General features: G+C 35.3%; 2 protein-coding genes across 9 annotated transcripts; both read right to left on the minus strand.

Moving 5' to 3' along the window:
• Positions 1-5,344: 5,344 nt before the first annotated feature.
• On the minus strand, positions 5,345-8,379 carry LOC143303211 (uncharacterized). 3 transcript variants are annotated; one of them, XM_076621931.1, is made up of 6 exons: positions 8,297-8,379; positions 7,881-8,026; positions 7,119-7,241; positions 6,520-6,602; positions 6,196-6,285; positions 5,345-6,095 (listed from the first exon to the last, which is right to left on the minus strand). In XM_076621931.1, exons 1-4 carry the CDS (start codon positions 8,308-8,310, stop codon positions 6,577-6,579), a joined length of 309 nt encoding a protein of 102 aa, XP_076478046.1. In that variant the 5' UTR covers positions 8,311-8,379; the 3' UTR covers positions 5,345-6,095; positions 6,196-6,285; positions 6,520-6,576. The 3 variants fall into 3 exon arrangements, 2 of the variants coding, with proteins under 2 accessions (XP_076478046.1, XP_076478045.1); XM_076621930.1 differs by lacking the exon at positions 8,297-8,379 and having other exon boundaries at positions 7,881-8,229; XR_013059296.1 differs by lacking the exons at positions 5,345-6,095; positions 6,196-6,285; positions 7,881-8,026; positions 8,297-8,379 and adding an exon at positions 7,419-7,576 and having other exon boundaries at positions 6,585-6,602.
• An 8,689-nt stretch (positions 8,380-17,068) lies between these two features.
• Positions 17,069-26,764, minus strand: LOC143303210 (uncharacterized). Of its 6 annotated transcripts, XM_076621924.1 has the most exons (6): positions 26,405-26,423; positions 24,629-24,781; positions 24,066-24,234; positions 23,505-23,791; positions 21,236-21,767; positions 17,069-20,590 (listed from the first exon to the last, which is right to left on the minus strand). In XM_076621924.1, exon 6 carries the CDS (start codon positions 19,677-19,679, stop codon positions 18,318-18,320), a length of 1,362 nt encoding a protein of 453 aa, XP_076478039.1. In that variant the 5' UTR covers positions 19,680-20,590; positions 21,236-21,767; positions 23,505-23,791; positions 24,066-24,234; positions 24,629-24,781; positions 26,405-26,423; the 3' UTR covers positions 17,069-18,317. The 6 variants fall into 6 exon arrangements, with proteins under 6 accessions (XP_076478039.1, XP_076478040.1, XP_076478041.1 ...); XM_076621925.1 differs by lacking the exon at positions 21,236-21,767 and having other exon boundaries at positions 26,405-26,764; XM_076621926.1 differs by lacking the exon at positions 23,505-23,791.
• Positions 26,765-26,965: the final 201 nt, after the last annotated feature.

Consider the following 26,965-nt stretch of genomic DNA (forward strand, 5'->3'; position numbering starts at 1 on the left):
TAATCGACACTTCATTTCGTATGAATACTACACCGCCAAGAAAATATGCATATGAATACGTATATATATATATATATATATGCATGTGTGCGCGTATGTTTTATATTATCGAATACTCTATAAAATAAACTACTCAAAACAATAAATAACGCAATCGAAGAATTACAAACACACAACATAAAATATATATATATGCGTATATTCACACGAACAATACTTTAAAGCAGTATTAGTAAGTAAATGTTTAATTGCGGTAGAATAAGGAAAACGAGCGGCAGACAATTACTTCGATATTAAACAAAATTTAAAGACCCGTTACTATAACTTTGCTGATGACATTTATGAGCAGCCATGTTAGATTTACACGCGTCACGGCGACAGGAATATTAAGGATTAATGGAAGTCAGGCGCGAGAAATAAATCATGAAAACATATTGTTAACACTTTTCTTTAATAAAATATGTGCGCAACTACAAATGTAAAAATATATATATATGTCGGATCAGGATTCGAATTTTGGGCGCGCGACGACTCTTCATGTGGACTAGCCATCGTTTCACAAAGCCGAGATTTTATTTACACGTATATACAGGTCTATCACTAAGCTTAACAAATAATAAGTACAACTAATAATAAGTCTAACAAACACTAAGCCTAATGAATAATACGATCTACGAATAATTAAATTAAATAATACTATTAGCAATGTTTGAGTTCAAACGAATCCACGGTCACCGGGATAACTCCTTACTAAGCGAAACTAACTTAGACGCAAATGCGATCCTCGAAAACGCTCGATGTATCACTCTCCAAGGCAATCGCAAGAATGCCAGCCTCGTGGAGATTTTTCTCCCTGTACGATTGCATTTTGTTTTCTATACCCGTTTGGAAGCATCGAGAAGGTTCCAAACGCCGTTGCTAGGCACACTCGTTGGAAGCATCGAGAAAGTTCCAAACGCCGTTGCTAGGCAGTTTCCGCCTGGAGTTTTGATTACTAAATACAATGTATGTCCCATTGCATCGGCACCTCCGAGGCAACATCACACGTGGCTCGGCCCGCTCTCGAGGCCGCATGCCGCCACAACCACATTTCTCGGAAAACACATACAACCACTCCAGACCTCCGTTAGATAAAACATCCATCCCGTGACCGTGGCTACGTTCAGCGACCGATTGTCACCTCGAACCCAATCTCGCTTATTACAAATCTTAAGCAATTACAACTATAATAAAATCTAGGCTAAGGTACTAGAGGATGTTCCCAAAATTTCCAAGGAAGGGCTTCGGCTTTCCTTTCATCTCCGACATATATATATATAATCAATTAAAAAGGAGGAAATATAGAATTAAAATACATATATTTAACAAACATAAAATAGATATCATATTTAAAATATATATATATATATATATATATATATATTTATCATACATAAAAACAAAAGCCGTTTAAAAGAAAAATAATAAGGAACTTCCGATGGAAATGCCTCCGCAAACATTGTTCGAACGTCGATCACCGAAACCTAGGGAAACAACAAGAAAGGGGAAACATCAAAATCGCAAAAACAATCATTAAAGTACCCCCAGCAAACTACCACCCCGTGGGGGATGGCATTATAAATAAGCAAGCAACGTAGAGCAGAAAAGACTCGATAACTATCATTTAGCGATTAACATTATTATTCTGGTGAACATTGTTACGCTCAATTATCATTTATTATTCCGGTGAATATTCTTATTACGTTGCTCACTCATTTAACATTATCGTTATTATACTCACCAACTATCGATCATCATTAACACCCTGGTGAATATTCTTATTACATTATTCTTTGTTCATTGTTATTGCGATCTTCGTTATTACGGTTTATAATTATTTTGTTCACTTTTGTTAATTATTTCGTTATTACGTTCGTTATTGCGCTCAACTTTAGAAATTTTGTATAGTATTTTGCGCTTCGGAGTCTATAGTTTTCCGTCAAGAAAGGAGAGCCGCGACTAAGTAAAAAGAAAATTTTATCTTTGAACGCGCATTGTAATTACGGTATTAATCCAGTCAGTAAATTGTTCTGTCCGTATCGAAATAGAAAAATAAAGTAAACGTTGATAGTAAATTGTATTCGAGTTCAAGTAATAAACCCAGTAAAAACTTCGACGACCAACGGAACAGCTGAGGTAAATGGCGCCAGACTCCTCAAGGTAAGAGAATTAATTCTGAGAATTTCCTTCTTCTCTGATAATTTCGTTGCCCTCGAGAATCGAATTAGAACTTCCTATCATCGATCCCGTTTTATTTTCGCGAACGGTTTCGAAGATAGAATCATCGTTTAACCTTTAAATAAAAAGGAGTTGTCCGCTGTGTCGGCTTGTGCGATCGGTGTTTTCAGCTACTGAACCACCCACTGATCTTCGCATTCCTCCTCCCATTGTTGGCAGAATATTGCCCGTCTTTGGACAAGGCTTGCGAAATCACACAAATCCCGCACAGAGAGGACTATTAAATACATCGTCGGGGTCAATCGAAAATTAAGAGAGATACCGGCATTGCTAATAACCGATATTCTTGCCACCGTCGCATGCGATCGTAAGAGAGAAATAGGAGAACAATTTCCCTTCGGAAATTTAACCAAAGGATCGTTCGCTGTGTTGGCTTGTGCAAACGGTGTTTCCGATTATCAAAACACCCGTCGATCTTCGCATTCCTTCTCCCACTGTTGGTAAAATACTACTCGTCTTTGGGCAAGGCTTGCGAAATCACACGAGTCCCACACAGAGAGGATCGTTAGAATCATCCTCGATTATTAAACTCTAAAGGCAAGAAGATCGTGGTAACAAAATCCATCGTAGGAAATGAATTGAGTTTCGGTTCTAACGGCAACCTGTTACAGTGAAACTAAAAAAGAAGAAGAAGTCGAACGTAAAAATAAATTTATATATATATATAAACGACGAAAAATCTCACATTCCTATCCGATCCAGTAACGCTAAAAATACATATATCCGGTTAATAAAATATATATATAAAGGTAATAATCTAGGCGATTCCACATTCAAATAAAATCCGTTCAACGAGGACAAATAATTATTAATCCCAGCTTAAATCCTCTCCCGTGCCAGTATTCCTGCACATCGCAGGTTAGCCGAAAAGTGAAATTCGTTTACCAGTTGCATTCAGCATCAGTTAACGCTACCTATTAAACGGAAATTAATAGAAATAAAATATTTTGAAATAGTCCTTAGACTATTTCTGGTGGCAGCAACTACCGTAATTAATTAGAAATCTAAACTAGTATTACATACATAATAATATCATTTCAAATTAATTTCCTTCAGACTAAATTCAAACTCAACAACAAAAAAAAATTTTCAGTAAACTCTAAATTTAAAATTTGATCGATGTCGATAAACTAATACGTAACATTTAATATATATATATAGTAAATATTTTGGTAAGAGCGGTGGGATACGCTTCACGGAGGATTAAAGTTGGTTTAAACGGTTCGATACGCTCCACAGAGGACTAAGGTTGTCACGTTTGTCAATAAAATATATACTTGAGAAACAATGGCGACTAAATTAAAATCGTTGGACAAAGACATGATCTTGATGTTATCGGAAAAACTTAAAGCATGGGATGCGAATTTTCGCGACATGAGTACAACAATGAATAAATTACAAGACGATGTGCGTTCACTGAAAATAAAAAAGGAAATCAAGACACCCGTATCATCGCCGATAATTTCACAAGCGACAATACCGATAGAAGTTAATCCCCAATCAATTAAGTTAAAAGATGCAATAGAGACAGTACCAGTGTTCGACGGACATCGACCCTCGGTATTTCGATTTTTAAGAGCATGCGAGCGCACGCGAAACATGGTTCCTAGGCATCAAGAATCTCAGTTAGTAAAATTATTAACAAATAAGCTTCGCGGGCACGCGTTTCTCGCCATAGAAGACACAGAAATAATAAGTTTAAACGATTTCGGGAATAAATTAAAAGATATGTTCGATCCGGGAAAAACGGTTAACGAATATAAAGGGCAATTAGCTACAATATTTCAACGACCGGGAGAAGATATTTTGGACTACATAGAGCGCGTCAAAGATCTCAGACTGGCAATAATGAACGGGGAAAGGTACGAGTACGGCACCGTATTTCAAGATAGGATAGATCGAGACACGAGGGAAGCTTTCGTTAAGGGGCTCCCAAACGAGGTGTATTTACGAGTAAAAATAGCAGGATACCAATCCTTGGACGATGCGTACCGCCAAGCCGTGAAAGCAACGCGAGAATTAAAACAAGCGAACGATAGATTTCGATATCAACATCCGACACCTTCGAATAATTATAACCGAAACAACCGCCAGGACTGGAGATTTGTACCGTCGTCGCGGAAACACCTAAACAACCCGGGAATAAAAGAAAATGTCAGGAGAGAAACAAGAGCAATAACTTGGGAAGAAAAACGCACAAATAAATACCTCGATAGAGATCTAAATCAAAAGAGAGATGCTGATCATTTCAACCAACCAACTTTTCAAAGCAAACACCACTCCGTTGCTGTGATGAGGGATAATGTCACGTTAAATAATAAGAGGACGCACGGTGCCATAGATAGGATCATGGGTGAGAAATTTTCTGAATTAGCAAACAAGATAAATAATATTAGTGCCAAAGAACCTTCAGACGAAGCAGAAACTAGGAAATTGAACGACTAGACGACAGGCAACGCTTATCCACTGCCTAATATCACAGAGATATTGGACCCGCCGGAAAGTGCGAATTGCCTCTCCACGTTCGACTTGGCAAAGATACAAAAGCAAGACTCCACGAAATTCGTGAATGTTTCAACCATAATAGGAAAAGAGATAGCGAGTGTATCTCACTCAAAAACTTCTATAAAACCATCAGAAGGAAACTTTATCGAACTCAAAGCCAAATCATTAAATTGCAAGGAAGATCACACTATAGAAAATAAAAATATAGCTATCCCTAAATCCAAAACAGAATCTATAAGCAAAAAGGTTTGTAATAAAAATTCAAAGAATAATTCTAAATCTACCGAAAATATTCTTAAACGTTCCATACAAATAAATAATAATTTAATTAAAATAAGCACTTCCAGTGAAACTATTCATCCTGAAAAGGTAGAGAAAAATAAAGGTGTTGTGAATAAAGTAAATGAAGAAGAAAAAAGGGTAACTAAGGAAAAGGATTCTAAACATTTTCGAGCTGAAGAAACGCAAGTTCAACGAGCTCAAAGAAATCAAAAGGGAGAAAATAAGGAATCACCAGTCGAAGATATATATAAAAACTTGAATAAATACGCTAGCCATTGGATTATAATTGGATTAAAAATACTTTATTGGTTACTACATCTAATATTTGACGTAGGTAACATAGTAGGTAGTGTCGATCTTATAATTGCCCCAAGAAAATATAAATGGTATCAAACTATACTATATACAAAATATTTTTGGGTTAATATGGCTGCGGCACTTTCAAAAATTTGTATTTTGAATGCTATTAGCAAGCAATTGGATAATTGGATCGATGTCAGTAAACTTGCGTCTTGGCGCAAAATAAAAACTAAAATGAAGGAAAGGAACGAAATTCTCCCCGCACAAATTAGTTTTGGACATCTAGCCAGAGAACCTGTCGGTGAAGTAACAATCGAAGAGAACATGGAACCAACATGCGCAGAATATCTCGAAGATCTGTTCAATAAAATTAACACTGTACAACGAATGGCAAGAGAAAATTTGATAAAATTCAAACTAAGACCAAAAGAATATTACGATCGACGAATCAACCCTCAAGATTTTAAAATAGGAGATTCGATATATCTACTAAAAGAACCCAGTAAAGGAAAATTCTCCGATCAATATACTGGACCACACAAAGTGCTAGAAATCTTGCAGAACCAAAACGTCAAGATTGAAGTAAAAGGGATTCCGCGAACGGTGCATTTAAACAAGTTGAAACTGGCGCATAATCGAAATAAGCAATGAATAAAGCGATTTCATTGGACAACGTAGTGCGGTAGTATATGTTATAGTGCTGTTCGTCGAATAATGCAGATATCGAACACCTAAAAGGAAAAAGGAAAATTATTATACGTGTTTCAATTATTGCTTAAATATAAAACGTGTTAACTCAATGAACAATTAACTAGCGAAAGTGAAAGTTACCTTGTGAACAAGTGATCAGCACACAAGAAAGTGTATGTGCAGGTATAAGTTATGGATTGTTGTTCGTGGAATGCAATGTATGACAGCTACCTGAAATAAGTGAATAAATTAGTTTCAATTGTCTCAGTGCAAAATACAAGGTTACTAAATGTTATAACTATATTATGGATAAATCAAAAGGAGGTGTGACACCGTTCGTCGAACAATACAGATAGCGAAAACTTAAAAAGAAAAAAGGAAAATTATTATGTGTACTCCAATTATTGTTTGAATATACAACGTGTCGATTCAGTAAATAATTAAAAGAGGGAAAGTGAAAGTTACCTTGTAAACAAGTAATCATTATACAAGAAGGTCTACGTGCAAAATAGGTTATGGCTCCTAGCTTGCGGAACACCATGCACCAGCTGAAAATAAACGAACGAATTAACTCCAATTGCCGTAATGCAAAGAGCAGCATCGCTAAATGTTATAACGGTGCTGTGGAGGCGTGGCACTGTTCGTCGAATGACACAGATAGCGGAAACTTGGAAAAAGTAAAGAAGTTTATTACGAGTGCTCCAATTACTTTTTAAATGTAAAACGTGTTAGTTCAACGAATAACAAAAACAGTGAAAATGCAACTTACCTCGTGAACAATCAATCACCATACAAGGAAGTGTACATGCATGGATTTCGCAGATTAACAAGAAGAAATAAAATAGCTGATAAATATAGAAAGTGGTTAGAAAATAATTAACATAGATTAATTGAGAGTTAGTAATAAATATAACCGGAGTAAAAGGATATTTTATTATGTATTAATCTACGTAGTATTGTTATATTATTATATCTAACATGTAGAAGTGGATTTTGTAATGCACAATAGCGGTCGCACACACAATGCACTATACACATATTAAATTAAATGAATTAAACAGTACCTTTATAGCCACAGATATAAGACGATTGAAGGCAACCGTAGTAAGTATCCAAGGCATATCGAAGAATTGGACGACGTTGTGGGAATGATCCAGGTAAGTGACGCAGCATCAAATAAGTAGAATCTAAAGAATTACAGACAATGTTAATCTAACAAATAAATTTTAATCACTAATAAGGAACTGTTCCATTACATAAAATATTAACAAATAGCAAGTACATGCAATAATAAATTAATAGGGAAAATAAGGAAAGGTCAATAAACACATAAATGGGTTAGAAATTAACCAAGATGGACTAACTGAATATTGGCGACAAGACATGATTGAACTCAGTGCAAAGGAATAAAGTTATGCCACACGAAATAACTGGTAATGCAATACACAAAACAATATTACAGAACACTACCAAATAAAATTATAGTGATTAACAATTAATTAGTTATTTCAACAACACGTCACTGTTGACATTAAACCAACGCCATACCAAAGAGACACGCGAGCGACCATGTTGAAAAATTTGTCGCGCGCACATACAAATAACAGCTAATGCAATATAATACGGCATCATAATAGCAATGTTAGGTACTAATAAAAAAAAAAGAAAAAAAAACACAAGAAAAAGGGAGAGAGTTAAGGAATAAATAACAACTAACATAATTATAACATATTATATATATTATATTATATACAAAGATACGGTATTCATACAAGGGAACAGATCCAAAAGAAAATTATATAAATGATATATATATATATATTAACTATTTTTATATGTGTGTACAGAACTGATGGCGAACTCATCAACCATTCTCTGAACGACGGACGGAAGAACACGAATAGCAATCCGCACAGAGGAACTGTAAAGTATTGGTACGCCACCCACGAAACCAAGTACTGATGCTATCCACCTGTAAACAAACAACATTCATAACTATGCATATAATTTTCACTTATGTTCCCCAATATATATATACACGTATGTTGTAAAATAGGCGATATTTATGACATTCACTTTCATTGATAATGCAAGTGACTCATAAAATTGAGTCGTCGTATTTACCATTGCACGCACATATATATATACTCGAAGACAAGGTACACTTGTAATATTTATTCCTATCGATAATATATATTTATATATTTATAACAATAAAACAAATCTCAATCATACTACATACCAGTACGTATGCATATATCTATATAATTATAACTCAAGTAGCATTCATGATATTTATTTTTACCGATAACACGTACATAAAACCTAAAATAAAACAAGGTTTTAACAATAAAAAAAAATAATAATAATACATATAAATATAAAAATTTTCTTTCTATATATATATATATGTCGGGTTTACATTAGAATTAGGGTTAGGGGCGTGAAACAAATCATCCTTTGGGTTACACGTTGTCGTTATGCAATAGAGAAGACATTGACTAGTGCAAATACGATTATTATAGAACCGGACAAGTAACCGTGGTAGTTAGGTACTCGAGAAACTAATGACAATGATCCTAGGTTCAATAACGAATCCGCGGTCGACGAGATGATAGATGAACGTACTCACAAAGTCTAAGTCTGGTTAAAACGTGAAATAACCACTGATCGCGAAGATGTTACTCTTTTCATCGATGAGATCGCGAGCGAGAGTGACTTTCCCGTCCCGATGATGCCACAGAGGAAAACTATATTGGGGTGTGTCTAAGGACACGAGATCATCGGATTCGTCGAGAAAAGCCTTCGTTCAGAAAGTAAGGGAAATTGGCGTTGCTGCTAATTGGTCAACCTCCATATCGGTGGTTAGAAAAAGATGCTAGCCGCCCTCGAGGGAAAGTTGCTAGTGGGAGACGCCGCTCGTTGAAAAATAGGTCTCCCCTATTTTCCCCTAGTTGGGACAAAGACTGTTTGTCTGTTTGAAGGACTTTAGTTGACTAAATCTTAAGATTTATAACGGGCCCTCGGGCTAGCTGTACATGTACTGCGGAGACGCATCGACATCTGGCAATCATCTTACTCGAAGAATAGGGTCTGCGTGTGGCGAGCTACGGGACAGAGACCGTTGGAATGTTTACTGTCGAGTGTTACAACTATTTCCTTTTTAAGGGGAGCTATAGAATTATTCCATGCCTTTGTTAGACAAAGCGTTCATCCCGACTGACTGTCGCCTCGAGCCCAAGCTTATTATCACAACTCTCGAACAATTACAATCGGATTGAATAACTACAATTGTTCAATTACAGCTATAGTAGACTCTAGGTTACAATGTTGCGGGATTATCCAAAATTCCAAAGGCTCCGGTGTTCTTTCATCTCCGACATACATATATACCGTAATATCGAAAAATAAGGATAGAAATTTTTTTTTCGATTACTTACAATTTATTAATATTAAACTGAATATAAGGATATAAATTGGACAGAGAACGATATTTATTTAACGGAAACTAAATGCAATACTCGTATCTATATCAAATAACTTTACAGTTATTTAACCACACTCGTCACAACGAATCTAACACACACACTCTCTCTCTCTCTAACAACTCTATCAATTCTCACGACTCTACTCTTCGACGACTCAATTAGCTCTGATTCTCGCAACACGCACACTTTTCGACTCGCACACTCTGATCTTTCGGTCGTCCCGCCTTGGATAGCGAAACCGTCCTTCTTCTAACGTTGTCTATTGTTTCCCTCATACCTATGTAAGAACTACCAACTACGTGCCTTTAGTCACGCAGGCACTCTTAAATGTAAACGAACCACAGAAAGACGACGTACTCGGTTTTATCTATTTTCAACTGATTTCTAATTCGAACTACCTTACGATATTACATTACTCCTAAAACTAAGCTCTGAAATCTGAGCATATATATATATATATATATATTTGGGAAAGTCCCTTAACACTTTAATCTAGATTCTACCATAGCCGTAATTAAGCGATTGCCGCCACTCAATCCGATTGTATTTGTTCCAGATTTATGATAGTGAGCTTGGGCTCGAGGCGACAACCAGTCGCCGAACGTAGCCGCGGTCAAGGGATGAACGTTTTTACCTAACAGAGGTATGGAGTGATTCTATAGCTCTCCTTAAAAGAAATAGTTGTAGCGGCACGCGACAGTAAACATTCCAACGATTTCTGTGCCATGGCTCGCCACACACAAGTTCTATTCTTCGGGTAAGATGATTAACAGACGTCGACGCATCTCCACAGTACATGTTCAGCTAGCCTGAGGACCCCTTATAAATCTTAAGATTTAATTAACTAAAGTCCTTCAAACCGACAAACAGTCATTGTACCAACTACAAGAAGATAGGGGAAATCTATTTTTCTCACGAACGACGCTTCCCGCTAGCAATTTTCCCTCAAGGGCGGCTAGCATCCTCCTCTAACCACCAACATGGAAATTGACCAATTAACAGCAACGTCAGTTTCCCTCACTTTCCGAACGAAGGCATCTCTCCACGAATCCGATGATCTCGTGTCCTTAGACACACCCCAACGCGACGGAGACTTATTCCCTCGTGAGGTCACATTAGCTAGTTACATAGCGTCCTTACGCTCGGTGGATATTCTATGTTTTAACAAAGAGTTAGTTCAGTAATACTTGAACCGTAAACAAGGAAGTTGGGTACAACGTGGACCTTGGAAGAAGGCGCATTCTGTTATCCCGTTAATCGCGGATTCGTTATTGAACCTAGGATCATTGTCATTAGCTTCTCGAGTATCTGATTACCACAGTTACTTGCCATATTCTGTAATAATCATATTTACACTAGTACATATCTCCTCTATTGCATAACAATAATGTCTAATCCAAATAAAGATTTGTTTCACGCCCCTAACCCTAATCATAATGTGAACCCGACATATATATGTAATTAATTAGCTTTTGTTTTGTTCAATTTTCCTCTTATTGCTAGTATAGTAAAACAGTTATATCAATAAAAGTCACAACCTGCTTTCTCTCTCATACTTATCCTTCTTTCAATTCTTTAAATAATGCTCTCTTGCATATTTTATCTTAAAGTTCTTGTTAAAAAATATATGATCCGTCAGAGTTTTTGCTAATGATGTTCGCTTCGATATATGTTGTCAAGGACATTTTCCTGAGCAATTTCTAGAAGATTTTAGCGATCGCCTGTTATTCCCTAAGAAATTATCAATAAAAAATATTTATAAAAAACAATGTATAGTATTCATTTACATATAGTAGAGAAACACTGTTCTCGTTGCTCGCTCTACTCGCTCGTAAAAAGGGTAGTCCAACCTAATACCAGTTTCATATGCGAGCGAACAAGAAATTTTTAGAAATGTTTCTTTGGCCGAAAGTTAGAGAAGCCGCTTCGCTCGCATATGGAACATTGGGTTGGAATAGATTTTTATGAACTCACAGAGTTCGCGGACCGAGTGGAACGACCAACATATGTGATGTTCCTTTCAAATAAAAACTAGGAAATAAACACGTACGTCCGTATTTGCAATTCACAGTCACATATATTTACATATAGGCAGAATATAATGTACAAGGTATTAAAAAAATTATTTGTAATTGCTTTGGGGGGGGGGGGTGATGCTACATCTTTAAATCTGCGGAGATCTGTTGAAAAAATGATTCGCAAAACTGATTTTGAACATGATATTCAAAATCAAATTTTTTTACCGCGTCATATAGTACTTATCACGAAGAACAAATGTCTAAAAAAAATCATGGTTTGCAAATGACCCGTTCATTTGAAAAAAATCTTTAAGGTTCCATTATCCCTTAAACTAATTTGGTTATTATATTGCGATAATATATTACGAATAAAAGACAATACAAGCAGAAAAATAAAGAAATAATATAATAATGATACGATATTATTATTGTATTAATACAAAATTAATAATATTATGAACATAATAATAAGTAATAAAGTTTAGAAAGCGTGCTGGGAATTGTTCTTTGTTCAAGACCTGATGGAAGATCACAGCGTGAAGTAGAAGTTTCAGATCGTCTATTGGGGTTAGGTGGATTTCCACTCGACGCTCATTGTGTACATTGACGTAAGAAAGAGCAAGTGTCGTTTGTGCAGTGTACGTATAAATCTATTGGTGTATTTGCGAACAATAGCTTATCGAGTAGGAATTTCACAAGAAGCAGTAAGAAGAATAATACGTAAAGAAGGTCTATGTTTTTATATGGTTCATATAATGCAAGAACTTTGTACGGTAGATTATACGGTACGGTAAATAAAAAAAAACCGATATTTCTTAGGCAATCTGTCCACGATACTACATATCTGACTTTAAAATATGAACAAAATCAGTTTAAAAATTCAGGACACTTTAAATACCTGTTCCTAAGAGAACAGATTTTTGCAACAGCAAAAAATTTGGCCTTGTTAATCATGTTCAGTGTTGAGGTTATTCGATGTGTAAACAGAGAAAACACGTGGATAAATTGTAAGACAGAAAATATATTTAAATAGAAGTGTAATTATAAGTAAGAATACAATTTGAGCTGGTCCAGATCCGCACGCTAGCTGTGTTACCCAATAACTGAAAACCCCGAAGCCAATCGCCTGTCTACTGTTTATGGCCTGACTTCGTCGCAGTCTTTTGTCTACGCGCTGTCAATGGCTTCAGTGCTTGAGAAAATTAAAAAGACCAGATGTAGAATTTTCTTAGAAGTGGTAACCATTTCAACATTCAGGAAATTTAGCGTTCCACTTTTTTGACAAATAAATTTTTTAACACGCTGTACATAGTAGTAGCAATATGCTTCTGTTAATAAATTTTTAAGGACTAACGAGTGATGGCTAAAATCTTCTGGAAGTTAATCAGAAGTGTGTCTTTGTCAACATATATCAAGGCCCAAGGTATTGGTGCTGGCTTCCCTTTTGTTAGTATTTATTTGACTATGTAATTGTATATATGTACTATTTGATCCGCTTCAATGTGATTTCGGCCTATTTTCAAGAAGGAAAGGGGAAATATAACCCTCCCTCCTTTTTATCGATTTACTTTCGCGTTTCGTCTCAAAATTATGTTAAATTTTGCTTGTTACAGTACCACGCCAAAAGAATTTACCTATAATTCTCAATGAGAGTTGATTGAAAATAGTTCAGTCGAGTAATAATAACTCCATTTGATTTTAGGATTGAGTTCGACTCTATTTTATTTTGAATTTCTTGAATTTCCTTATAAGATTTCGAGTATGTTGCTGGTCCGTGATTGAATGTTGCTTTTTTCACTATGAAGTGATATGTGTCATCAACGGCATCAAAAGACACAATGAGGAACCGAACGCACAAGACAAGATAGATAGTTTATTTTCTAACTGTGAGCACAGGATCTACTACATACTTAATCCTTAAAGAACAGGGTACAGTAGATAATTATTATTATTAAATAATTTCCATTGAAGTACTTTTTACTATCAACTCAACATATGTATAAATATATGTATATAAATGAAATGAATGCAAATGAATTTTAGAGAATTTTAAAGAATGCTTTGCACTGTTTCGGTAAAGTTATAATTCAGTCCTAAGCGGTACAAAGTAAAGTGTATAATTTATTTATTTTAATTTACAATGAAGAACGCAAGAATGATCATTAGATCGCTTATGCAAATAATAAATTTTCATTATTTTTAAAACTGCAATAATTATTTTAAGTTTAACTGGGAATTGTCAAGATTTATAGCTACTTCGTTTATGATTAATGAATATTGATTGGGTGAAACTATAGAACCGTAACGTCTTTTCCGATTTCAATGACTTTTGAATATGTTGTCAAGTGCATGATTGCGAACAACTACCTTCTTTAACTATCTAAGAAATCTATCTATATCATTACAATGAATTCTGTTTATAAATTACATATCATATATGTAGGGTTTACATTAGAATTAGGGTTAGGGGCGTGAAACGAATCTGCGTTTGGGTTACACGTTGTCGTTATGCAATAGAGAAGACATTGACTAGTGCAAATACGATTATTATAGAACCGGACAAGTAACCGTGGTAGTTAGGTACTCGAGAAACTAATGACAATGATCCTAGGTTCAATAACGAATCCGCGGTCGACGGGATGATAGATGAACGTACTCACAAAATCTAAGTCGGACGCGTAATATTCACTGGTCGTAAAGAGTTACTCCTTTCATCAATGAGATCGCGAGCGAGAATGCCTTTCCCGTCCCGATGATGCCACAGAGGAAAACTAGAATGGGGTGTGTCTAAGGACACGAGATCATCGGATTCGTCGAGAAAAGCCTTCGTTCAGAAAGTAAGGGAAATTGGCGTTGCTGCTAATTGGTCAATCTCCATATCGGTGGTTAGAAAAAGATGTTAGCCGCCCTCGAGGGAAAGTTGCTAGTGGGAGACGCCGCTCGTTGAAAAATATGTCTCCCCTATCTTCCCGTAGTTGGGACAAAGACTGTTTGTCTGTTTGAAGGACTTTAGTTAACTAAACCTTAAGATTTATAACGGGCCCTCGGGCTAGCCGAACATGTACTGCGGAAACGCATCGACATCTGGCAATCATCTTACTCGAAGAATAGGGTCTGCGTGTGGCGAGCCACGGGACAGAAACCGTTGGAATGTTTACTGTCGCGTGTCGCCACGAATATTTCTTTTAAGGAGAGCTATAGAATTACTCCATACCTTTGTTAGGCAAAGCGTTCATCCCTTGACCGCGGCTACGTTGGGCGACAGACTGTCACCTCGAGCCAAAGCTCACCGTCACTAATCTCGAACAATTACAATCGGATTGAATAACTACAATAGTTTAGTTACAGTTATAGTAGACTTTAGATTGCAATGTTGCGGGGCTATCCAAAGGTTCCGGTGTCCTTTCATCTCCGACATATAGATATACATGTATATGTGACGAAATATACTAAAGCAATATTGACCCTTTGTCGCTGAAAGTATCAAACTACAAAACTTTCTTTCAAATTTTCAGAATAAGGAAATCAGGATCATGATAAATAATTGGAACATAATTAAAAATAATATATCTTCTCTATAAGATAATGAATACATTGGTTCATTTAATTTTTATGGATATTCAAACGCTTCTGTGAAATAAAACGTCAAGATTATAGAGTATAAAATTCATAGCTATGAAATAACTAAAACTCTGATGTATTATTAAAAATATACGTTAGGTTGTATGTAGTGATACATACAAAGATTACATGTACAAACCCATAATTAACACAATGCTACCGCAACCATTCTGCAATCTACCTTGCCCAAAACACTCTCCCAGTCACCTCCAAACTCTTCAATTCTCTCCACCTAACCACCCACAAACCATTCACAAACATGCAATTCTCGACAAAAGAAGAACTTATCGTCAGTTGTCCTTAACATCTCGTTCATTCATTTGGTCCCTATCCCCCTATTTCCTCCCACTGCGATGATCGCACTACATTTTTCCACGTCTCTATTCTATTCTCTGGATGATCTGAATTCTCGAGCAGTCGAGTGACGATTGATCTGTACAATTGATCGATTTCTTTTTACTACAGACATGCAAGAAATACCGTGTTGGAGAGCGATGTTGCGAGTTCGAGTGCCTGGACCATCTGAAGAACGTTACCGGAACTGGTATAGTTTATGTCGTTGATGATAAGAATTCCTCCACGACTCAGCAACAAGAGCTACTCTGGGTAATGAGCTTAATGGTGCTGTTGCGGCTATTTTAATTTTTCAACAAGGATCCAGATGGCGCCGTTGACGAAATTCTTTCATTATAAACGTCAACGATCAACATCAGCCATCAGGCAATTTCATATTTGTGACTTATTTCTTCTGTGTTATTTCTTCTAATTTTATTGTTAGTTCTTCAATTTGTATTCCAAAAGATTGAACTCTTTTTACGTGCGTGTGTGTTTTTCTTTTTTTTGTAACTCGTCGAGTTGCAATTCTAATTTTTGCACTTCCTCCTTCATGTCCTCTATGTGCTTCTCGAACTCTTGTGTCGTCCTGTCTTTGTCGGAACATTCTACTTGAAGATCAGCGAGTTGATGCTCGGGATCGTAATTCAATTTTTGGTCGTTAGCAGTAATAAGCTCACGTAACTTCACTTTTGAACTTGATCTTGTTTGGTCTTGATTGTGTTTTCGTGGTGCTTGTGGTGTTCTAAAAGTAATCGTCACGTCGCTTGCATTTTTAGTGCACATTGATACACTGCACTCTGCAGTTCTCCTATTTTCAAACTTGCTTCATTTAAGGTAACTTTATGAATTTCCGATTGATGCTTTAACATTTGATGTAAGTCTTCTATTGCTGTTTCACGTTCTTTCAACTGTTCATTAAATTCGTTGTTTAGCATATCCACTCGAGAAATTCCGAGTTCTTGAGCATCGTTTCTTCTTTTAGAAATTTGGCTTATTTTCTCTCGCCTGCTGCTACATGTTGCTGTCATTTTATCAACTTCTTTCTTCTTTTTTTTTTTTGAACTTAAAATCTTGATTTAAGGTTTGTGTTTCACTATATGATTTATTATTATTAACTAGTTCAACATTATTTTCAGTAGATTTTTTTTCGCGTGATTTTTATACTTATTTAAATAGTTTAACATGAGCAAATGCATCGTACGTCAGATATACCATTTTTAATAAATTGTCGCCTTTACAACTCGAGTTACCTCTGAACGAGTCGCATGATTGATCAATAAGCCATGAGTAATTATGCAAATTCAGTTTTTTTCATCTATCTATCTGAATATTATAACAAAGACTTTACATTGAATATTTTATTAAAATTGTAAGTTTTTCATAAACGCTTCAAAATCCACAGTCTATTGATCAACTCCTCTATCCTTTCTCTTTCTCCCCACTAAAATAGATAAATTCCTAATGTAGTTTGTGGATAATATTTTTTTTTTTTTCTAAAGCAAATCACATTTATCATCTGATATATTTTTTGAAATAATTTCTGTCTGTACATTTTCTTCTTTTCCCTTACTCCTCTTTCTCTTTCTAATGAATTCTTTTTATTCCGTAAAATAGTTTTTGTATATTCAATTTTGTTAAGTGCAATCCTTATTTCTGATAACTTACTTTTATTAGATAATTCTTGTGAATCTTCTACTACATCTTCCATATCATTTTGAGTGCGGCTTCTACCTTCAGTAAATTTAATATCTTGAACCGTATCATTAATTTCAATAGCTCTTTCGGTATCAAGTAAATCGCACTTATTATTTAATATACCTTTTGAATTGACTTCTGTCTCTGTAGTTTCTTCTTTTGTATCTTCTTCGAGTTTTCTTCGTTCTTCTAATCCACCCTTCTCATTTTCTAGGATCTTCCTTGTTGTTACGCCGCCTAAAACATCTGCACGCCAGCCCGCGCCAGCTCGCGCCACCGGACAACAACCGGCCTGCGTAACGTCACTTCGACCCTCAATAAACCTAAGGACCCACCATAACTTTCACTTCCCTGTATTGTTTCGCCATGTGTCTTCAATCCGTTTGTCTTGAAGAATTTCTAAAGCATAAAAATATTCTCGAAACACAGTCGGTTTTTAGAGAGGTCCTTGGGTTTATTAGGCGTACTTAAAACACGGAGAAAGCGGGTATGCACCCATTAGGAAAATCCGAATAGCCCTCTAATAAAACAAGCTATGTTTTCCTCACGCACACAGTCATCTATCCACCACGATGGTAGGAGACTTCCTACTCATCCCTTCGAGCAGTAGTGCAGGTCATGACCAATCGACACCGCGGTTCGTTACCCTCACTTTTCCTAACGAAAGTGGGAACAACGAATCCGCGTTCTTTAGACACAGGGGCACACCCACACCGAACTTTTCTTCTGTATTAGAAAAAGAGCGACAGTCAGTCTAAAAACTAACGCCTAACGCGGCAGTCTACACATAGCGCGAGAGTCGCATACTTCACGAAAATCTTTTGTCGGTTCTCGGTGTTGTCGAACATACATCTTCTCTCCTAAATATATTATAGTGCTAAGTCCATTAATACATTAATTTCCATTATAAGAGCCCTGCTCTAGCGTACATATCTATCACATCTTCGTGCGACAAGTTGTTAACTATTTATTTCTCTACGTCAGTGTAATCTAAGTGTTGGAAATATATAATTTATAATTCAGTGAATCACAGTGTTATACAAACTCAATCACCCCTATTATCTCAACGGAAATCAGGGGATCGATCAATTCGTGGTGTCGATTGTTATAATCGTAACGGGGATTTACGACCCCCGTTGACGTCTCTCCTCGCGGTTACGTCTCCCCGCAATTGGTCGGAATTTACACTTGTATTTTCATCTTCTTTAACTTCGACTTTATCCGATCTCCTAGGTCTGCCTCTATGTTTCGCTTCATCAGTTGCTATTATTACACCCGTTACTGCATTATCATTTTCTACAGATTTATACCTATCGCTATCACTAGCTGTGTTTGTTAAAAGAACTTCCCTTCGTTGACGAGTATCAGTTGTTTCGTTTTCATTATCTGAAATTGATTTTTGTTTAACACCTCTCTTTTCTTCTTTGGCAAATTTATTTTCTACATTTTCCGATGCCTTTTGTTTATTAATTATTTCAGACTTGTCTTCGATTAATTTCGTCTTTAAAGCGCTTCGCAAAATTTTATTTGTGTTTGATTGTCTGGTTTGATTATAAACAATTTCTTCAAATTTTGGCGAAGTAGCAGGCTTTGCAGCAACATTATAACGACTGCTCCGTTTACTACTATCTAACATAGATGGAGATGGATTCTTGTCATCTTTATTCTCTAAAGACTTCTCTTGTGTATTAGCATCTAAATTTCTCGACATAAGATCTGCTGAAGTTTTTGATTCTGTAGTGTCACACGCATTTTTCGCTGTCATCATTTGGTCTTCTTCTATAAGCAAATGTTCATTATTGTAAGCATTATCTCTTGCTTTTTGTATGGATTCTAATGATATATTTTGTTCAACGTTGTCTATTGATTTTGTATCATTTTCAGCAGTTGATTTACTAACTGCTTCTAATTCCTTCGTTTCAATTTGGTTTTCTTTATTTGTATCGCCGTCCAAAATATTTCTCATTGAAATATTATCCTTCTTGTTATGATCTTTTTCTGCTTCTCCTAAACTTTTACTTTTTTTGTCAAACCATTCTTGTAAATTTTGAGTATCTTGTGACGAAGATGGTGACAAATCATTATACAATACTACAATATCTTCTTTCCTTCGTTTCACAGACTCTTTCTGGTATTCTGTTGAGCTATTGACATCAAACATTAAGTCTGTTTTAATGAAAATATAATCCTGTGAAGCGGTGTCAATTGATACTTTCTTTTCATAAGAATTTTCTACATTAGACTGCAATTCTTTTGAAAATTCTTTCAAAACCATTTCTTCATTTCCTACAGTAACGTCTGTTTTCTCCAAGCTTTTGTTCAAATTATTAGAAACTAAACTACCCTGATAACTCCGACTAGTCGCTGCTTTAATAGTCTCCTTTAACAGTTTTCTTAACTTGATTTCGTTCTGCTTCTGCATAGCGTCTAGTATGGCCCGAATACTTGGATCCACACCAGTAGCCATAGCCAAGCCGGTGAAAATTACCCTTTGTTCCGTGGTATATGTAGGGTAAAACGAATGGTAGACCGCAGCATAGTGGTTTCCAACGATCCACACTTGTTCTAATTCCTCACTCAACGTCTTTCGTGTCCATTGACGTAGAAAAAGGTAAGTTATTGTAATATCGGAATATATTAAAGGTGTAATTTTATCCGATTAATTATAATTTATTAATAATGGATTGAAAATACAGATATTAGTTAGACAGAGAAACGATGTTTGATTAACAGGAAAACTAAATGCAACGCTCGTATTTACATCAAATAACTTGACAACTATTTGGTAACTCTCTCTCTCTCACTAGCAACTCTAACACTCGACAACACTCGCAACTCAATTCTAACGACTCTATGCTTCGACGTCTCGATCAACTCTGAACCTCGCCAATGCATTCCTGCTCGGTCCTGCACACACACACACACACACACACACACACACACACACTTTTCGGCTCACATACTCTGGCCTCTCGATTGCCACTCCTTGAAATATGAAACCGTACTTCTGTTTTGACGCTGCTTATCTTTTCTCGCGTCACTGTTACTAGGCGCTCTTGGATGTAAACAAACCACAAAAAGACGGCGTACACGGTGTTTTCTAATTTCAGCCGATCTCCAATCAAAGCTATTCTACGATATTACATTATCGTATAATAATAAGCTTTTAATCGTTTAATAATAAGTCGTCAAGTAGAAATTCCACACGAAGCATTGTGAAGAATAATACTTGAAGAAGATCTATGTTCTTACGAGATTGGCTGTGTACAAGAACTTTGTTGGATAGATTGTATCGTTTGACGAAAATTTTATTGTTGAAAGTTAAGAAAGTTGGAAAGAAAACCCACGCTGTCTCGAAGATGTCTTGTTTTTCAGATGCTGTAAATTGACAAATAACTAGATATTAGTATTGACATTATTTGATGTCATATCTGACCTTAAAGTATAAATAAAATCAATCTAGGAATTAATGAAATTTCAAACATTTTTTCTAAGAAAACAGAAGTTTTGTTCCTCCTAATGAGTATCACATGATGCAATAGAAAAATAATTTGACATTGAAAATCGTGTCAAGATCAATTTCGAAGCTATAAAATCGTCTTAAAAAAACGCCGTGATAAAAAATTTTTTGACACCTTGTACAAAGGTATATATCAACGTAAGTGTACCTGTATGTCTATATTCGAGATTATTTATCTATTCAAGATAGCAAAGTAAAAATACTATATAGAGGATTTAATTAATGTGTGGATCAACGTATGTATCACTATATGTAACAATAATATTGACTGTATATGTACGTGTGTAATAAAAGATTTCCGGTTTACAATGTTTACGATACTGATATAAAAATACCATATAGAGGATTTAACTAACGTGTATATCTACGTATATATCATTATATGTAACAGTAACATTATGTGCATATGCGTATAATATTGGTTAAATGTTAAATGTTAATATTGGTTAAATGCGTTAAAGTGAAATGTTATTTACCTATTCAAGATAGCAAAGTAAACATACCATACAGAGGATTTACTACTGTTAACACTCGGTATTCTCGTATTCAAAGTATTTAACCAAATAATTTGGGAATCCAGCGGACGAGCTTGTATTTAATATGATTATATTTAATATAACAACTTTACTCAATATACGCGTAGGATTTTAAATGTCATGAGGGTTGCAGCGGACTCAATTTTAATGTACCTCGATATCTTAGCTTCTTATAATATCCTAATAAAATGTTATTTATCGATTACAATTGTCCTGTCGTATTTTATAGTGTTTGCTTTATAAATGTGAACTTTATTCAAAAAGAGTTCATCGATGATTATCCATTACAGGTTGTTAATAAACCTGAATTATGCACAAAGGAATTGCCGTTAATAACTTAAGATTCTCTGCCCGTCGTACAGGGTACATATAGTAATTATTCTCGACGATCGTAACGTTTAAGTCCAATTCGAGCTTATAGTCCCATGCGAGTTAAACAACGACAATAGTTTGAATTTCTATTTGTTCGTTTGTCGTCTGTTTATACCCGGAGCACCTGCTGTAAACCAATACAAAATTTATTAGATCTATAAATAACACATATAAAACTTATTAATTTATAATTAATATAAAATAGGAGAGCACGAAACTTCCTATTTTATGGATATGTTAAATCTTTGTAAAAAATACCATATCATTAGTATCATTTTAATCGTTCTAAAGGATTTAGCCGCATAAAGCTGTGACCCTTGGAAGAATCGATGTTCACGCGTGACAAATTGAAATTGTGCGAAGGTTCCGGTACGAACATCACAAGCCGAACATCGATACCAGGGGCACAGGCACATGTTCTGGGTTCATTATATATTTATAAAGGGCTGACGATTCACTGGATGGTCCGGGTAAATTTAAATTGTAAATGAACGCATTGCTGGTTTCAAGTAAAAGCCTGGATAAGAGCGGATATGGTATGAGAGCCTGTCGTGGAAAGGGGAACAGGCCGCTTTTATTTGTAAAGTTTGAATCTCCTCGATATTGAAGATGTTGAAGCTGCAAGTATGTATTTCATTTTAATCCATTCGAGACCGAGATTTAATTGTAAGACGATACCTAGGTGTCGGTACGATCTGAATGTTTAGTTGGAATGATTCTGTGTTTTACTCTCTCCAGGGTATCCTTTTCATACTTTGATTTTAAATCGATGACAATCTTAAATAGTATGCCTCATATTTTTAAAATATAAAATTATATACTATGTTATTCTATAATGTATTATGTACAGTTATATATATATAATAATTCTATATTGAAAAAAATATGAAATTAACATGATATATACATTACTACATAAGTTATATATAAAATATGTATATTATACCCTTGCCTACTGACTGATATGAATTTCTTTCGGTCTCGAATGCGTTAAAAGAGAGCGCAAAGAAGTCGAAATTACTTATTGTAATTAGTAAAACGACCTGAGAGGCAGACAGATACAAGAAAGAAGGAATATTATATTAGCGGCATTATCATGTTTTTGCTCTCTTTAAGTCTTTCATCGAGACAGACAATCTACAGGTATTAATCGACCAATTTCTCCAAGCTGATAACTTCGAATTGATGTTTATATATAAGAAGTGTTATGTGTTAATCTGTCTAAATGTTTAAAAGGTGTTATAAATTAAATGTTGTTAAACGATACGTAATTGCCTTTTGATCGTAAATTTTACTATCAAGGGGTCTTTTATGTATGCGTAATCATTGTGAATTATAACAATTTATGTGATCGATATTAAAGGTGTTTAAAAGCATGTATTTTTTTCTATATTATTATTCTCCTATATTATTATCCTATATTATTACAGCATTCCTATATTATTATAATATCCAATTACATGTTGATACACAAGATATACAGATTATTATTTATAACGTTTTGGTTTTCTTAATTGAGTCATTCATTCAGTACAAATGATAAGAAATTAGTAATAATTCACAAAAAAAGGATATGGTAGTAGAAATATTATAAAAAAACATTTTCTGTTTTAGTGTAGAGTTACTCCTTCTTACAGACAGTGTCGTACAAATCTGTACGTCTCTGAGAAAATGTAGGTATCTGAGCCCTTACTTCCTCAACAACTTTTAGATCTGATAGAAAAAAGAAACATACGAAGTAATAAGTAATGCTTACTAATAAATTCAACAAATACAGAGGAAGATGGCTAAATCGATAAATTAACGAGACTAAAAATTAATTACATCATGGATCTCTCGCTTTTAATTTTAAGCTGTAAATTACCGATATCGGTGACTTTTTTTTTTATTTATTTGTTGAAATTTTTTTTTTTTTTTTGATATCGGTGACTGCCATATTCTCTTGAGTTTCCAAATCGTAAAGAATCTTTCCCCAGGGATTGGTCAACTGTGTATGTCCCCATGCGACGTAACTTGCTTAAGGAACACGAGCCGGTGATATGCAGGCAACGTATAATTGATTATCATTCGCTCTGAAACGCTGAAGTAATGATCAGTGCAGTGGTCCAGTGGTCATATTGAATGCCGCTGGATATATCAGCATTTGGCAACCTAACCCAGAGAAGCAGGAAATATGGAGCCACCGAATACCAATTAACTTCGTAGTTGGACGGTTCACATTCCATCATTTCTGAATATGCGAGGACAGTCCTCTTATTGTGCTTTTAATTCTTTTATTTGTTTCATTTTCAGCAAATATACTGGTTTTTTAAATTAAGCTTCTTTTTATACAGAGTTACAGATTATATTAATTTTATATAGAATATATTTAAGAAAGATATTTAATTTTTTGCTAGTTAAGTATTGATCGATTAAGTTACTGTACCTTTGTTCCGATAAATGCGTGCCATTTCCTCGAATCTAATATCATAGCAAATGCCAATACCTATTTTGCAGCCCTTCACATGGAACGTCGTTAGGGAGTTACCAGGACTGAGTGAATCACTCTCTCGAAAAGTAATCTTATTAGGAATGTCGATGTCGAATAGATGTACCTAATAACATAAAAATGTGGTCGCTAATTCTATTGCTGCAACTTTTGTAATTCAATATCATAGTTACCAACTCCTAAACTTTAATTATTTTTTATTTAATAACTGACAGCGTTTTTATCACTTTCTTTTATTAAAAAATCTTATCATTTAATAATGTTTAAAAAGGAGAAAAAATAAGTATAATAATATTTTAAGTATGTGAAAAATTTATATTACACATTACAACAAAAATGGGCGTTTCCCGTATCATAACGTATTTTATAAACCGTAAATTATAGAATTGGTTATAGTATACGTATGTACATATGTATATTCCTAAATTATTCCTAGATAGAGTCACTTTCTTCACCCCAATATTTTCAAATTCAAAGCCATAAAGGAATATATTACTTACCTTTCGGTGTTTTGCTATCAAAGTTCCATCGGGATCCCAAATAGTACAGGTATTGTGCAATTTATCGCCCTCTATTTCAGGCATCGTACCACCAACTACAGCGTTGGCTCGTTTCACCATCAGGAATACTCTCGGCGTATTTTGGAAAGTACTCTGCATTGCAATATTTCAATTAATGAAAAATAACTGTCTTTTGTTCCAACCATAAATTAAATTGAAATGTTTGTCAGTTTTTTATTTTTTAAATTATTAAAATAACTAAGTTTTATATTTCGACTTAATTAAATATGCAATTACTTAGCTAATAGTATATATAATAAATTGTTTCTACAGGTTCAAAATGAAAAATGAATATTTAGAAATATTTAATTACGACAATGCTATTTGTGTTAGTGGCTTGTTACTCAACGACTTTGCTAGTACTTTTTGAAACATAAAGTTAGTTTTCAATTAACACTTATACTAGAGGCGGAATTATAAATGCAAAATAATTGATAATACTAATTTATAAGTACCTAATTATTAGTATCTTAAAAAATATATTTATACAAAAATCACGATAATCATGAAAATGGGGAAATCCTATATTCTCGAATCAATTCACAATTTATTTTGTATATTAATTAGATTCCGCGCTCATCAGTACGTACTCACTGGCGACATCGAGAAAATGTATCGGCAATTCCTCGTACGACCAGAGGATCGGAAATATCAAAGGATATTATGGCGCAGCGCGAGTGGAGAAACAGGAACATATGAGAGGACAACGTTCCCTCCATGCATTGGCCTCTGGGCCGAGTTATCAAGGTTTATCCAGGCGCCGATGGTGTCATCCGGACAGCTACAGTTCAGACGGCAAAGAGCATTTTGGATCGGGGCGTCAAAAGGCTTGTCCCACTGCCAATTCAACCCGATCTCGAGAAACCCGAACAACTAGCCACCGAGACGAAATAAGATGGGAACTTCAACCACACCCCGCTAGTTTGATCGGTACCCTCTCAACGGGGGGAGAATGTTACGCCATGCGGCTTACCATAGGTCATATTCTTAACTATCGATCGCGGCACTATAATGTCGCAGACGGATCGTCGCGTCTGCCCGGCAAACAAACATTGTAGTGGCAAGCGCATGGTTCATTAAGCAAGGTGACTTCCAGAAACGTCGACTCGTGGCCCGTATTTTACCTCGCGTAAAAGAATGTGGCGTGATCCGAACGTAGTGGGGGTCGCCTTCCAGAAAAAACGAAAAAAATCGAAAGGCGTTCAGAACTTTTCGAGAAGTCGAACCGTCAACACATGTGGTATGTCGCGCATTACTTATCAACCAAAACGCAGTTACATTTTTTTTTGTTCCATTTATATCTTTCTAGTTAATAAACATTAATTTATTTGTGTTAATTCTGTGGAATTTCATTGAACTACCCTTATTATCATAATCGAAATAAGGGGATCGATCAGTTCGTGGCGTCGATTATTTAATCGCAACGGGAACTTACAACTCTCGTTGACGTGCTATCCCGCGATCGCGTCTCTCCGCGAACGGTCGAAACAAAATGATTCACTAAAAACTGTCCTGAATTCCTAAGAATTTATTTACCGCAAAACTGACAAAGTGTTTATTTAAAAAATGAGGTTGAAGGTAGTCCTTTTCTTTCATTTCATTCATTTTCATTTTCTTTCTTAAGTATGGCTAACACAATATCTAATCAATTAAAATTTTATATTTTCACGTGAGTTTCTTTAGATAATTATTATCAACAAGATGACTAACTCGTACGGATTAATACGTGTCTGTAGGGCAATCCGGTGGACTTGATCGGCTTTTTACTTCGAAAGTTGAGTAATCGGTGTCGCTTTCTTACGCATCTTTGAACTGTATAAATGTTTTAAAATTGTTTGATCCAGAATGTACCACACCGGACAATCAAGAAGGCAGGTGCCTTGACTACAGAAAATGTAAACCTCTGCAAGAAATATGACAGATACAGTACCGTACAGCCACCGATTTTTATAGACGATCAGTATGCAGATACCAGGGCAATGTTACGATCGTTTGCTGTCCGAACGATCCAAACAAAGAGAAGAGAGAAATTTTAATAAAAACTGTGTATAAGTATAAGGCTTTGCGACCACCATACTGTGGTTTTAGCAACGTCTCTCATACCAGGCTGGTCGATTATAAACCAGCTGAACTTGGTACGTTTTATGTCTTTCTTTCCGATTAATAATAAGCCATTTACTGCAAAGAATGAACTTTAAAGGCATTAAACAGCACATCAATGTACATTTCAATTAGACTAAATAATAATGCTATGATTTTATCGGTAGTAACTTTACT

The sequence above is a fragment of the Bombus vancouverensis genome, chromosome 10, assembly GCF_051014615.1.
Source record: "Bombus vancouverensis nearcticus chromosome 10, iyBomVanc1_principal, whole genome shotgun sequence".
NCBI classification, from domain to species: domain Eukaryota; kingdom Metazoa; phylum Arthropoda; class Insecta; order Hymenoptera; family Apidae; genus Bombus; species Bombus vancouverensis.